Source organism: Hypanus sabinus, chromosome 4 (genome assembly GCF_030144855.1).
Source record: "Hypanus sabinus isolate sHypSab1 chromosome 4, sHypSab1.hap1, whole genome shotgun sequence".
NCBI classification, from domain to species: Eukaryota; Metazoa; Chordata; class Chondrichthyes; order Myliobatiformes; family Dasyatidae; genus Hypanus; species Hypanus sabinus.
The window spans coordinates 18,275,667-18,290,994 of record NC_082709.1 but is presented as its reverse complement, the minus strand read 5'-3'; the positions used below and the strand labels follow the sequence as shown (position 1 = coordinate 18,290,994).

At 38.6% G+C, this 15,328-nt stretch overlaps 1 protein-coding gene across 1 annotated transcript in view; it reads left to right on the top strand.

The window, feature by feature from the left end:
- gpd2 (glycerol-3-phosphate dehydrogenase 2 (mitochondrial)) overlaps positions 1–15,328 on the top strand; it is a 130,292-nt gene that overhangs the window by 72,496 nt on the left and 42,468 nt on the right. Inside the window, exons 6-7 of the mRNA XM_059966526.1 lie at positions 3,551–3,714; positions 9,093–9,257. Of these exons, the coding sequence (XP_059822509.1) occupies positions 3,551–3,714; positions 9,093–9,257 (329 nt within the window). The remainder of the gene's footprint in view (positions 1–3,550; positions 3,715–9,092; positions 9,258–15,328) is intronic.

The following is a 15,328-nucleotide window of genomic DNA, read 5'->3' as shown; positions in this document are numbered from 1 at the left end:
ATTTTCAGTTTATTTCACTGGTTAGCTTCTACTCACCTTCTAATTCTGCTTCCCTTTTTTGCAGTCAGTAGGATTCATAGTGTTGCTGTTTGAACAACCCCGTCAGTGACACTCTCTTTGCTGTCAATGTTACTCACATGTCCAGGTGCACTACTGACTAAAGAGGTAACAATTATTCAAAGTAAGGAAAGAGGAGATTACTTATCTCATCCTTCATTTTGCCACAGATGGGATTACAATACCAATAATATCACTAAAGCACGCTGCACTGTAAAGACTGAGGAAACCTTGAGTAAAGGAAAACTTGCGCTTTAGGGCAGTGTGTGCTTCAAGGTCCTGAAGAAGGGTCTTGACCCAAAATGTCGACTGCTTATTCATTTCCATAGATGCTGCCTGACCTGCTGAGTTCCTCCAGCAACTTGTCTGTATTGCTCTGGATTTCCAGAATCTGTAGGATTTCTCACGTTCAGATTAATATTCAGGGTTTCTCGTATCTTCTGGAACTTTCAGGAATTAGGTTATGTAGTTATGTGAGGACAGTCTCAAAACCACACCGAGTGCAATGATGAAATGCAATGTGTAAGTATTAATTTTTGTTTGTTGTGGAGGAGATTGTAGGATGAGGCAAAACAATGAAGTAAATCAGTGTTTGAAGTCTGTTCTCTACAGTGCAACAGGAAATGGTGCTCTTTGACTTCCTTGTGCTTTACTTGCAATTTAACTAATCTTGCTGTTTTGAAGAAGTCTGAACTTTTCATGACAAGTTACAGAGGATAGATGTCTACCAGGCCAGATAACAAAATCTTTGCAGAATTTATTTCTTGCTTCTCTCTGTCAAGAAATTGATGCCTAAATGACAGACTGTTTATTTATACAGAGTGTACAGGGCATCCTCAGGTTTCAGATATTACAAGGGTTGTATCATGTTTCTCAAAGCAGAAATTAGATGAATGTTGGTGTATTTATAATGTGGGTGTTAAAGTTCTCCCTTGATTCGTGCATTATATCAAGATTTCCCTGTATTACTTCAATAAGGTTGATTTATGTCGGTAATGAAATTAAACTTTCTAATCTGTATTATTTTATCAGTAATACTAATTCTCTTCAAAATTAATTAACTCTGGACATATCAAACTGCTGAGCAGAAAACTTGCGATTTGTAATTAATGCAGAGTATAAAGTTTAGATTAACTGAGCAATAGGTTCTGCAAGTTCTGGAAGTAATTGAAAATCAATTGTCATTTTCATAAATTCAGATGTGCAAGAGCTCTAGAAGCAATTATCTGATCAGTTCTGTTGGCTCACCTTTATCTTTTCTCTCTGGAATGACTGCAGATTGCCTTACACTGATCAGCTGCCTTTGCTTCAGTAAGCCTAATGCAGAACTATAGTCCTCTAATGTGTGTATAAACCAATTGCTACGTTAATTTTCTACTGATACATTTAAAAGGAGTGTCTTTTTTTTTTACAGAATTTGATGTGGATATTATGGCAGGGACAATACAAAATACTGTTGCAGCTCCCAGTTCTTCTTCCTGAATTATTTTTGTTTAGTTTGCCACCAGCAGTGAGGACATGTAAAAGTAGGCTTATTCCAGAAGATCTGATAGGAAAAATCTGCATTTGAGGTAGACAGTACATTCATTGAACAAAGGGCATAATTTGCACACTGCTATTTTTCTGGAAAAGGCAGTACAGTGGATTCCAGTTAATTGGGCCATCAGTTAATCGAGGCAGTCACTTATTTGGGACGACTCTTTAAAAAAAATAAAAACTAATTGAGAAAATTGCCAGGATTCCCTTCATCTTTTGGAACACCATGCCACTTAATTGGGACTGGAGACTGTTGCCGAACAGTCTCTAGCTAGCGTCAGTCGCGTGCACTTGTGTGGCCATTAAACACCACACCATGCTTAGAGCGAGCAGTTTTTAAATAGCATAAGTCATGTGTGCTTGTCTTATGTTATCCATTTGGGCCAATAGGCGCTGATACAAAATGCAGTGATTTTTGATCATTTTGTTGACCTGAAAAAAATTTCAGAACCTTGCCAAGATGCCACGAAAAGATTTGACACTCGCCAAAAAAAATGACCCTACTGGACCAGATCAAATGCCATCCACCTAACACCGTCAGCTGGCAGAGATAACTGGAGTGCTGAAATCTACAGTCGCATGCCCGAGACATCAGCAAGATAAACTGCGAGAAGAATGGGCATTACGCGAGGGACAACAGGAAACATCCCAAAAATGAAAGCATGAAGATGAGAACCAGGTGCTGAAAAGGCCCTCAGTCAGTGGTTTTCTACTGTAACTGGATGAGGTGTACGTGCCAGTGGACCACTGTTAAAAAAGCAAGTCAGAGGAGCTAGCTAAGAAGCTGGGTCACAAAGATTTCAGAGCATCAGATGGTTCATTGTTTTGGTGGAAATGTAGGCACCACATTAAGTTCAAGAACGCTCTTGGTGAGATAGGTAGTGCTGATGCTGTAAGTGAGGTAACACAGAAGTCTGCAAAACTGCCCAACTTGCTTCAAAAATGTTGTACAGGTGATGCATTTATCTACAATGCTGATGAAACAGGCTTTTATTTAAATCATGCTACACTGAACGGTTTCTTTGGCTACAAACATGCAACACTATCAGGTTCAAAGAAAACAATGGATTGCATAATTGATTGATTATCTGGATTAAGTATCAGTGCTGATTTTGTTTATTTACAGTCAATCAAAAGAACACCGCAGAGTACACTGGATGAATTCCTCCACTAATAAATTTTAGAAACTAATGCTTAGTTTTATTGTACTGTCGTAGTATTGCTAGTGTTCTCCTTTTCTTCTGTATTTCATTTAAATACTTAATTTGTTATTCAGTTAAACAGTAGCTTTTTTATACCTTTTTGACTATTTTCATGAAACTTTGGTTAATTGGAACTGCTTATTTGGAGCAAAATGTACTGGTGTAATGTGTCCCAATTAACTGGAATCCACTGTAATACCAAATGTAGATTCTCGAAAACCCATTTTATTTGAGACTCGGAATGTCCTGTTAATGAGATAAAACTGCTTTGGGAGTTTAAGTGTCATACAAAGAATTACAGGGGAGCCTAAAAATATACCATTTCATAATGATAAATGTAATTTATGAAAAATATAAAAAATTACCTGGAAATTTTGGCTACAGTTAATGCTGCATAAAGAAAGCAAAATAAATTTGATACTGCTTCACGTATGTATAAAAATTGCTAGCTTGTAATATATTTATGCTTGCAAATGTAGAGTTTTAGTTCAGCACTGCATTGTAAATCAGCACAGGTGAGATGTTCCATAGCCTCACATTTAATAAAAACATTGGTAACAATAAAATTAATATGTTAAGACAAATTATCCAGTTTTAGTAATGGCTTAAATGATACTTTGGTAATGTATTGACAGTGAGTCTTATAACAGTGTTCAATGAACACACACACTAATTCACAGTACATTTAGGTCTGAATATTTGCAAAAGGTTTGCTTTCTAGTTCATCATAGTCTCCTTTATTTTTATCTAAATAGGTGGTGGCACTTACCTTATTACTGGGCTGGGATAAAGATGTATGATTTTGTGGCTGGAAGTCAGTGTTTGACAAGCAGTTACATCCTTACCAAGTCAAGAGCTCTGGAACTATTCCCTATGCTGAAAAAAGAAAAGCTTCTAGGAGCTGTTGTGTACTATGATGGTAACCATTTTATTTTAATTATGTCTAAAGGGCTTTAAATATCTGTCAAAGGGGAATCGGCAATAGACTTAGTGCTTGCACAAGCTTAACATTAGTGGCTTTTTTAAGATTTTTTTTAAAGCTATCGATATTCAAGCACTTGAGGCAAGTATTTTCACATGTTACAGTTATTGCATGTTAAAGTCTGTCAGCCCTTATCTTTAAGTATAATTGTGTGGAGTACAGGCAGTCCCCCAGGTTACACAAGGGTTCTGTTCCTGGGAACTATCTGTAAGCCAGAAACATCCATATTCCATAATAATGCGTTTCATATTGTTTTACATTCACTTGTTATAAGTCTTTCATTTCATTGAATGCTCACCCTAATATGAACCATAGTTAAACTAATGGAATGTATACTGTAGCCATTAATGAAAAAACATCACATTTTATTTTATTTTTTGCTGTCTCTTAAAATGCTTTAAAATATATGGGCCAATTGAATCATAAAATTCAATATGGTGGCACTCTAGCATAGCGGTTAGAACAGGTGACCTGGGTTCAATTCCTGCTGCTGTTTGTCAGGAGTTTGTACATTTTCCCGATGACCGTGTGGGTGCTCTGGTTTCCTCCCACGGCTCAAAGATGTACCAGTTGGCAGGTTAATTGCTCATCACAAATTGTCCCATGATTAGGCAAAGATTAAATTGGAGGACTGCTGGGCCGTGGAACTCAAAGGGCTGGAAAGGCCTATTTCTCACTGTTTCTCATTAAATAAATAAATATTGGATTTCCTAACTCAGGTCATCTGTAATCTGGGGTACCCCTCCAGAGTAATGATGCCTGTTTGGATAAACTCCTGGGGATGAATCTTAACTCCTCAAAAGAAAGATAAATTGCTGAAATTTCAGAGTTTAAAATTCCAAAGATCTGTATTTGGTGATCAAAAGACTTAAATTTGCCTGTTTGTGGTTTGAACCAGTGATATGGGAATGTACCTTCTATGGACTGGTAAATTGGATTGTGTGCCCTCTTGACAGTAAGTCCATCTGAAGTTGCTTTAGTGAATTGTACCAGGTCTGTGTTAACCAGCAGGTGAACTGAAGAAAGAAGGGTTAAAAGGATGATGTAAATGCTATTCCCTGTGCATTAGAAGACCAGGAATATTTGCTAAACGCTGTTGTAAATTATCTAGTATATCCCTACCTCAACGTAGACAGGCAAACGAGAGGAAAAGAAAATTACATCCTGAATGCAAAGGCTACTGGAAAGAAACTCAGGGAAATCCTTTCTTCCAGGTCACTTGACTTGACTCTCCTTCTGTACCTATTCACCTCTGGGCTAGCATTCAGACCTTAGTTCCTCTAACTGTTAGGAATCCTTTTATTAATATGAGATGGGCAACGTGTCAGAATTTTCAGCCATCTGGAGCTTTTAGAAGTAGCCATAAAGTGCACACCAGCAGATGAACACAAACAAGATTTAAGAACGTTTCAATTTCAGGACAGGTTTTGGGATAACAGAAACACATTTTCAAAATTCAGTGTATCAATGGTATTAGTCTTCCTGAAAGCTCCCGTTCATAAGGATTTGGATTAAGTTTAAAATGAACAAATTTCACGGGAAGGGACTCCTGGGGAGGTGTCCTGGCTGTGATGCGTTAGCCAGATGCTTTGGAGTTCATACCAAAAAAAGATACTTGGGTCATGCCAAAACATCCAGTGTGCTTGAACGTATATCCAGGTGAAGGGATGGGGGAAGGTGAAAAACTAGTATCTGACCTAGCAGAGCTGTGATTGTTCAAACTTTCACAGAAAATTCTGAATACATGCTCAAATATTAGAAGGCCATATTCTAATGCAAGAATCTATTTTACTGCAGGGTAGATGTGCTCTATGTTGGCATAAGAAAAGCAAACCATATGTTAGTTGTTATCCTGGGTGTACACAGCATGTCCCATTTAGTCAAGGTTTCCTTTGTAGCCGCCAACTCTCTCCTTTATTTCTTACGGGTACTTGTCAGACTTCATTTAGCATTTTCTGACATCCAGATTCTCTTGGAAGGGAAAAGGCAACATATTTTTTTTTAAGGAATGTGACTGAAATCTGAGCAGTGATATGTCAGATCCATTCATGCAGCTGAAGGAATATTGAAGAAGACACCTTATTCTGAAGCCATGTGAAGGGACCTTGGTATTTGGATGTGCTTTTCTTGATAGATACACTGCATGATGCGGGGCTTAAGCAATCTTACAAGACAGTCTTGGGTTTGTCAGGAAGTACTATATATCTCTGTGCTTAGATACGTATGTACGTTGGAGCCTTTGGGTTGTCTCCTTGTAATAAAACATAAGAGCTTTGCATCCCACAGCAGTTCACCAGCTCAGAGGAGCCATCCCCACAAGCATGCAGATGATAACTGCGTCTCCTGCTGTTACCTGCAACAATTTAATTGGACAAGTCTGCCCAGTCAAGCATTTGCAGGCTCATGACTTGGAGACATGAAATTCATTGTCATTATTGTCTCTGTCATTTTAGATCGTTTTATTCCAGTGCAGAATTTTCTTCACTTCAATACACAGTCTTCCTTTAGGAAATGGGGATTATGGCTGAGGCTGAGTGGGGGCAGGACACTGAACTACACTTACCTCAGGGGGAACGGCAGATTAAATTGGCTTTGCTCGCTGACTTGATGACTGTATGTGTAGCTGTGCTTTATGGTTTGTTGGAGTGCTGCATGAGAAATCTTTGCTATCTGGCTTACTGAACCTTTAAATATCTTCAGTTTTATTTATTTAACAAGATTACTTGTTCAAGTCGTTTGACCAGAGGTTAGCAATTTGAATTTTCTGAAAGAGGAGCAGAGTTTTTGGTTTTCTTCTAACTTTAATTGGATAAAAGTATAAAATAAAGAAGGAAAAATAGTTGTGATTTTAGTCTGAAACAATCATTGCTTACGATTTGCAGACCAAACTTGCGATTCTGGTGTTTGAAGATTAAAATGACAGCAATCATCAGTCATTTCACTGTATTTATGGAACAAATGTTTAAGAGGATTTAACAGCATATTCATCTTGCCTATATTGCCTTATTTCAAGTTCATGTCCTTTCCTTTTGCATCTTTTCCTTAAAGGGTTACATATATTAAAAGATTATATCCTTGGGATGTAGAAGATTGAGAGGAGATTTGATAGAGGTATAAAAAATTATGAGGAATATAGATAGGGTAAATGCAAACAGGCTTTTTCCATGATGTTGGGTAGGACTACAACTAAAGGCTATGGGTTAGAAGTGCAAGGTGAGAAGTTTAAGTGGAACATGAAGGGAAACCTCCTTTACTCAGAGGGTTGTGAGAATGTGGAAGGAGCTGCCGGCGCACGTGGTGCATGCGATCTCAATTTCAAAGTTTTAAGAGAAGTTTGGATAGGTGCATGGATGGTAGGGGTATGGAGGGCTGTGGTCCTGGTGCAGATTGATGGGAGAAGACAGGTTAAATGGGTCAGCACAGACTAACTGGGCTGAAGAGCCTAATTCTGTGCTGTATTTTTCTATGGCTCTTAGTTGAAAAGCTGCAACAAATTTCAGTCAGTTCAATAGAAATGCTTAGTTTTATGGTCCAATAAGTATTTCTTTCCATTCTGAATTAATAACTGAAAATAGTTTTTGGCCCTGCATGTTAACTGAATAATAGTATTACTGGCTGTAAAACACACTTAATCTTTCTTGATGGTTCAGATACCACTGGAATATGTCACAAAATTTGTTGTGGTGATATTTGTTGTTTTGCTGCAGCAGTACATTGCAATAAATAATTTAAAAAAACCTTTAGATTGCGATGATATATAATTAAATTAAGTCAGTAGTGCAAAAAGAGAGCAAACAAAAATGGGACCTGTCTTTTTGAGGCATTGCCTTTGAAGATGTCCTTGATGCAGGGGAGGCTGGTGCCCATGTTAGAGCTGGCTGAGCTTGCAACCTTCTGCAGCTTTTTTCGAACCTGCGCAGTGGCCCCTCCATGACACATAGTGATGCAACCAGTTAGAATACTCTCCATGATACATCTGTAGGAATTTGCGAGTCCGTGCGACATTCCAAGTCTCCATAAACTCCTAAGGAAATGTAGCCACTGTCTTTGTAATTGCACCAATATGTTTGGCCTAGGATAGATCCTAGGATATTGAACCTGCTCACCCTTCCTACTGCTGGTCTGTCGATGAGGACTGGTTGTATTTCCTGGACTTCCCTTCCTGAAGTCCACAATCAATTCCTTTGTCTTATTAACGTCCAGTGCAAGATTGTTGTTGAGACGCCATTGAACCAGCTGACCTATCTCGCTCCTATGTGTCCTCTCGTCACCATCTGAAATTCTGCAAACAATTGTTATATCATCAGCAGATTTATAGATGGGATTTGAGACTAGCCACACAGTCATGGGTGTAGAGAGAGTGGAGCAGTGGGTTAAGCACACATCTCTGAAGAACGCCAGTGTTGATTGTCAGAGAGGTGGAGATGTTATTTCTGACCTGCACAGATCGTGGTCTACCAGTTAGAAGGGGGTTACAGAGGCCCAGTGTTTGGAGCTTGTTGATTAGTACTGAGGATATGATGGTGTTGGAACGCTGAGCCGTTACCGATAGCAGCCTGACATAGGTATTGCTATCGTCCAGGTGATCCAAGGCTGAGTGGAGAGCCAGTGAGATTGTGGCAATAGGCAAATTGCAACGGGATGGTTGCTAGAATTGCTGTTAGCTTGTGGTAGCATTAACCTTCTTACTAGTTCCTAGCCCCTAGTCATTATAAATTCAGGGCACACAGAGACTGTGCCCCTGCAATGCAGAACAATCTTGCTCACAGCACAACATCCATGGTTTTATCTTCAGTCGCAATAATAAATAGAAGAAATCCCTCAAGCACAGACATTAAATATGATTAATCTTCTCCATTCTCTGCTCTTGTTTATTATCAGTTTTTTTTTGCAATAAATCATTAATAATGTACATAAGAATTACTTCCCCATGAAATCAGGCTTTGTTCATTTGTCACCTTTTTAAAATCTTTTGCTTTAAATTGAAGAACTTATGACCTTTGACCTGGACCTAAATCACTGTTGGTTTTCTAAAACAGTATGTGTATATAAGTCACAATGCAAAATTGTTTCTTTATGGAAATCTTTTTATGTTGTATGAATTATAGGGGATGTTAATTACCACTCTCGAGCCTTTAAAGTGGAGAGTGCTGTAAATTAGACTTAGAATTATTGTTCGAAGTCTTGGCTGAAAATGAGATATATGAAATCTGACAGGGACAGATGTGACAGATCTGTTCTGACACTCTTCCATACTACAAGTCAGTGGCTTGAGGTGACTCATGCTTTCCCTCGGAATCTGTCCCCTGCTGCAGGACAACACAATGATGCACGAACGAACCTTGTGATTGCTCTCACTGCCGCCAGGTATGGTGCTGCCATAGCCAATTACGTTGAAGCGGTGAAGCTCCTGAAAAGCACGGACCCGGACACTGGCAAACAGTATGTATGCGGTGCCGAGTGCAAGGATGTTGAAACAGGTAGGTGCAGTATATATCACCTGAAGGGATGTTAACTCTTTCAGCACCGGTGTGTCTATTTTTTTCTTTAAGGCAGTTAGATCATTTAACCCAGCAGTTACTTTAAATTCTAATTCACAAGAATCCAATCTGTGATTAAAGGTATTGAGGTACCAGTGTACTGAAGTTAAGTCAAGTTTATTGTCATTTAACTATATACACATACATGCATACCATCAAATGAGATAATGTTTCTCCAAACCAGGGTGGAAAGCACAGTAGTACACATAACACACATATTACACATATGAAAGTTCGGATAAAATCTACAGATGAATTATGCATAAACAAACTGAAGTGTTAAATTAAATATTGTAAGGTACAGAACAGATTAACTGGTTACACTTTGAATGCGATGTGGCAGGGAGTTAGGACTCCAAATAACCTGAGGGAAGAAACTGTTTCCCATCCTTTCCCATCATTCCACCCTGGCCGTTCTTTTTATGCGTCAGTCTCATGCCTGACGGTAGAAAGTCAAAGAGGATGCTGGATGGATGGGCGGGATCCTTAATTACACTAAGGGTCCTGTGTATGCATCATTCCTGATAAATGTCCCTGATGGATAGAAGGGAGACCCCTACCATGTGTCAGTAATTGAAGTCTTGGATTCATCCAAACACAGATTATTGGCTGAAGGTTGAGCCAGTAGATATATAGGATTTCACAACTTTGGCTTGCATCATACGTGCAATTGAAGGTGAAAATGAGGAGATACAGCCTACATACATAAAGCACAGTTATTATGATTCCTTGCTGACAAAGCCTTTTGGAACATTTTAGAATTGCAACTGCTGTGGGATGCCCTTGCCAGGGTAATCCAAGTGTGACCTAAAGAACAGCTCTTGAGCCCACAAAGAAAACCTACTTCATCTTGTTTGAGGGCCTCTTCATCCTTATCAGTCACTACCCCCTGTTTTCAGCAAATTGTAAAGCCATGGCAGCTTCCTCACTCAAGACCTGATTAAAATACCATCTGGTGCCACATTAACATCTTTGGACCTTTTATGTGTTTTTTTTTGTTGAAATCGTTGCCCAAATTCAACGAGCACATCGTTCTGCAGACTGCTGATTTGGGAGATTGACAGCGATCGGGTGGGAAAATTGCAGCCAGAGAGGAAGTGCTGGCCAGAAATTCAGCAGAATCAGGTTCTGATTTTTAACCTTAATTACACAGTGGGCCAAAAGTCAAAAGAGATTCTAGTGAAGTTTTCTTAGTGCAAGAGCACAATAAATGATTCATTGTGACCAAAACATTGACCTGCTATTTCAGGTAACCTTCAGAAATCTTGCTGTGTGTTTAGGAATAAATCCATTCTCCTCTAGCTCTTCCTGTCGTGATGAACATGCAATACAATTGTCCTGTTTCCCCAGATGTACCTTTTCAACTCTTGACAAAGGACTATCGAACTGAAACCATCTTTATTTTTGTAGTTGCTGCCTGACCTGCTGATCTAACATTTTTTAAAAATTTATTTAATTTTTTTTGTAATTCATTTTTATTGAAGTTCATCATCAAATATTTCCATAAGATGTATTTCAGATACTATACATATATATCATATAGTCATATTTGCCATAAATCTCCACTTAATATTTATCTGAGGTATACACTTATAGAAAAGAGAGGAAAGAAAGAACAAGCAAAAGGAGGAAAACTATGTACAAGTAGGGAGTGATTTTTTTTTACAACATATTCATTGATTGGTGAGAATAAAATCAGGCCTATAAGGTATTATGTAATTAAACCATTTTTCCCAGTATGAATCAAATTGTTCTAACATATGATTAACAGATGCTGTTATCTTTTCCATCTTGTAAATGTCCATTTTAATTTCCATCCATGCATTTAAAGTTGGGCTTTCATGTAATATCCATTTCCTGTTAAGGGTCTTTTTACCAGCCGCCAACAGTATATTCATTAAATATTTATCTCTTTTCAACTATTCTTGAGGTATATACCCAAATATATGGTCCTACTTTCTAAGGGCATTCACATTTAAAGATATCTTGTAGGGAATTATGTATCCCACTCCAATAGTCTGATAACGGGGCATTCGCAGAAAATATGATAATCGTTTGCTTTTTGACTTCCACAATTTCTCCAGCAAACAGTGAGTTACGTAAATACTATTGATAACCCATGGGTGAAATGGACTCTTAAAATATGGAAAACTGCTATAAAATAATATAAACTAGAGGGAGATATTGCAATTCTTAAATGGTGTGCATATGACTCGGATCTTGCGCTGAATAAACTGCATGCTAGATTTAAGGACTGGACAGCTAAAGGAATAACAGTTCTTTGTAATATGATGAAAGACAGAACATTGTTCAGTTTTGAAATGCTTAGACAGAAACACTTATTAGAAAAACAAGACATGTATTGGTATTTACAGATGTGACAGTATGTTAATAAGAGGGTTACAAATGTAACCAAGGCAAGTACATGTTTGATTGAGTTATTTAGAAAAGCATATAATTCAGACAACGGTAGAATCATTTCAAGTGTGTCTAAGGGTTTGTCAAATCTTTAAACACATTCGGCTTCATACATTAAAACAAAATGGGAGAAGGAAGGAGGGATAGTTGTATCTGAAGAAGAATGGACAATAATATGAGGGTATCGCTGGATGAAACTTTTATTTCATATCTGTTTAGCCAGAGAGTAGTGAATCTGTGGAATTTGTTGCCGCAGATGGTTATGGAGGCCAAGTCATTGGGCATATTTAAAGCAGAGGTTGATAGGTTCTTGATGTTAGGGCATGAAGGGATATGGGGAGAAGGCAGGAGATTGGGGCTGAAAAGGAAAATGCATCAGCCATAATAAAATAGCAGAGCAGACTCGATGGGCCAAATAGCCTAATTTGGCTTCTATATCTTTTGGTTTTATGGCCTTGAGTGCAGTATTTTGGATTTTTTTAATAGACAGTTGCTTTTAAAGTCATGAAGGTGTTTGCTGGTGCAGGTTGTGAGGATGCATGCTGCCAGGCCCAAGTGACTTATATCTGAAGAATTTAAGTGATTTAATTTTTTTTTATGAAACTCTGTCACTGAAGTTAATTATCCAGCTTTTAAGTTGATTGCCGGCAAGTTATTTTCCTCAGCATTGTGAAACTGATCAGTTAAAGGGAAGTTAGGACAGTCAAACCGACAGGCAAGGGACTTTCCATTGCTGTGTTCAGCTAGGATGTGCTTCCATCCCCACAGCCCTCACTGTAATCAGATGATTAACCCTGTCTGTGCTACATTTAAAGTTTCCAGAACTTGCCTGATACAAGCCCTTGCTGGCTCTTTCTGGTTAATGGAAGTTTTCAGGGTGTTTGTCCTCTCTCATTAATTACAGAGCTGTGATTTTCTGATAACAAATAGTCGAATAATGCTCTATAATTCCCTGGTTTCCTTGGCTCACTTTTCTTAAAGTAACAGAGTGGCATGCAGGATTTTCCAGTTGAATTGCATGGTTCCTGAATGGTAATACTGTGGAAGATTTTACATCGAACATCTACAATAAATTCAGCTACTTCCTTTAAGCCCTTGGGATGTAGCCATCTGGTTCTAGATATTTTTCATTTTTTTTATTGCTGCTGATTTCTTCGCTACACATTTTGCTTAAAATTCTACTGTTTGATTCAGTATTAGTTTCCTTGTGACTTCCAGGATGCTGTCCCTGTCCTCTACAGTGAATGGTGGGACAAAACCATCTCTTAACAAGCCTGCAGTTTTCAGAGTTTCATTCTTTTACTTTGGGACATAGTCTGTTATTCCCTTTTTTCACATGGAATTATAATATAAGATTGTTGATTTTGATGCCATGCTAGTTGTTTTTCCATTTTTTCAATATTGAGATACTGCGCCCCCCCCCCCCCCCCCCCGGCCTTTAAGCCGCACCACCCAGCAATCCGCGATTTAACCCTTGTAAATCCCAGGACAATTTACAATGTCTAACTAATCTATCAACTGATAAGTCTTTGGACTGGGGAGAAAACAGGAGCACCCGGAAGAAACCCATGTGGTTACGGGGAGAACATTCAAGCCCCTTACAGGCGGCAACAGGAATTGAACCCAGGTTGCTGGTACTGAAAAGTGTTGCACTAACCACTACGCTACCATGTCGCTCTTATGAAACCCTTGCTATATATTTGCTGCCTTTTGCTGATCATTACAGTAATCTAGATATTAAAAAAGAGTAATCTAGATTACTAATCCAGAAATGTACGGCCATGCACTTTGGTAGAAGAAATGAAAGGGTTGAATATTTTTTTAAATGGAGAGAAAATACAAAAAGAAAACTGAGGTGCAAAGGGATTTAGGAGTCTTTATACGGGATTCCCTAAAGGTTAATTTGCAGATTGAGCCTGTGGTGAGGAAGGCAAATGCAGTGATAGAATTCATTTCAAGAGGACTAGAGTATAAAAGTAAGGATGTAACGTTGAGACTTTATAAAGCATTGGTGAGTTCTCACTCGGAGTATTGTGAGCAGGTTTGGGCCTCTTAACTTAGAAATCATTCTTCCTTAGATTAGAGGTTCTCAACCTGGGGTCCACAGACCCCTTGCTTAATGGTATTGGTCCATGGCATAAAGAAAGCTGGAAAACCCTGCTCTAGATCACCTCATGCTCCCAGGTACCATGATCAAGAGTATAGCTATCCTTCTGACTATTGCTGTTCATATCCTCCCTGATAACTAGTACATTACACCTGTTGGTTGGAGTTGATTATTGAAGATCCTCATGCTCTGTCACATGTGTCGTCATTACTAGGTTATCAGTCAAACCTGTTTGTCCTGATTTTTCTATCTTTCTATGAGCTATGATTGAAATCTGGGACATGTCACCCAAAAACCAGATTGGGATGTTTCCAACCTGTGTATCATCTTAAAAACTGTGAGGTGGAGAGGTTCAAGTAGATACAGTCACACAGGATTCTATCACTGGCTACACACTCCCACAATCTGTATGTACAACCTAGTCTGCCATTATTGTTGATACTTCATTTTAAAGCTGGCTTTAACAGGTTTTATATTAAGTACAGAAGGTTACACTGGAAAAAATTTTAAATGATTACTGCTTCAAGTTAACAGGAACAAGATAGGTGAAATAGGTTACTTTTTCAAATTTTCCATGATACCTTGAATCTATGAAATTACTCTGACTATTGTAGGCAATCTTTTCTCCTTCTCAGCCTTGGATTTCCTCTCTAACCAGAATCACAAATTTATACTCTCCTTATAGTCCATGTGGTTTGCTTATGTAACTTCAGGAATTATTTCACCTGTGGGTTAGATCACAAAACTGCATTTAGCTGTGCCACTCGTGAAGTTGACAAGATTATAGAGTACTTTGCAACAAAGATTTAAATGAGTCGCTGGCTCTAAATGAGTCGCTGTGCAAGTTGAGGTGGGAAAGTCTCTGCATTTCACCTTCTACAAGTCCACTGCCATGTGCTTGATCTCATTGTCACCATTTGCATAATTGGAACAGTGATAGCGAAACCTGGAAAGTCAACCACAAGCTGAGATGGAGCAGCTTCTTCAATGGAAGCCACAGCTACTGGAATTAATAGTTGCTTCCTTCAGCATGAGCACTTCCATGCATTATTATTTGGGTAGCCACTGAACCAGTTTATTTTGACAGCACTGCTCTTCACAGCAGTCTCTTAAAATAAACATAGCAAAAGTACTAACGTCAGAGGAAAAACATGGCTTCCTGACTGACATATTCACTATTGTTTCTTCTTTGGCACCGTATCAAAAGCCGGCAACTCAATTCTTCACAACACCTGGGGAGCACAATTGTTGCAATAGTTCCCTGGGTCAACCTACTCAAACATCAAAAAACTTCCCTTCCTTCTTTGCTTCCTCCATCTTCATCAAAGACCTCCAAGACCACGTTTGTCACGTCCATTAAGTTCTTCAGCGTTTCCTCAAAAATCAACTGCACTGCAAGTTAGAAAAATGACATTTCCACACCTCAGCCATTTCCTTCCTGGGTTACATCCTTTCACGTTAAGACACCGTGGACCCAGAGAAATTG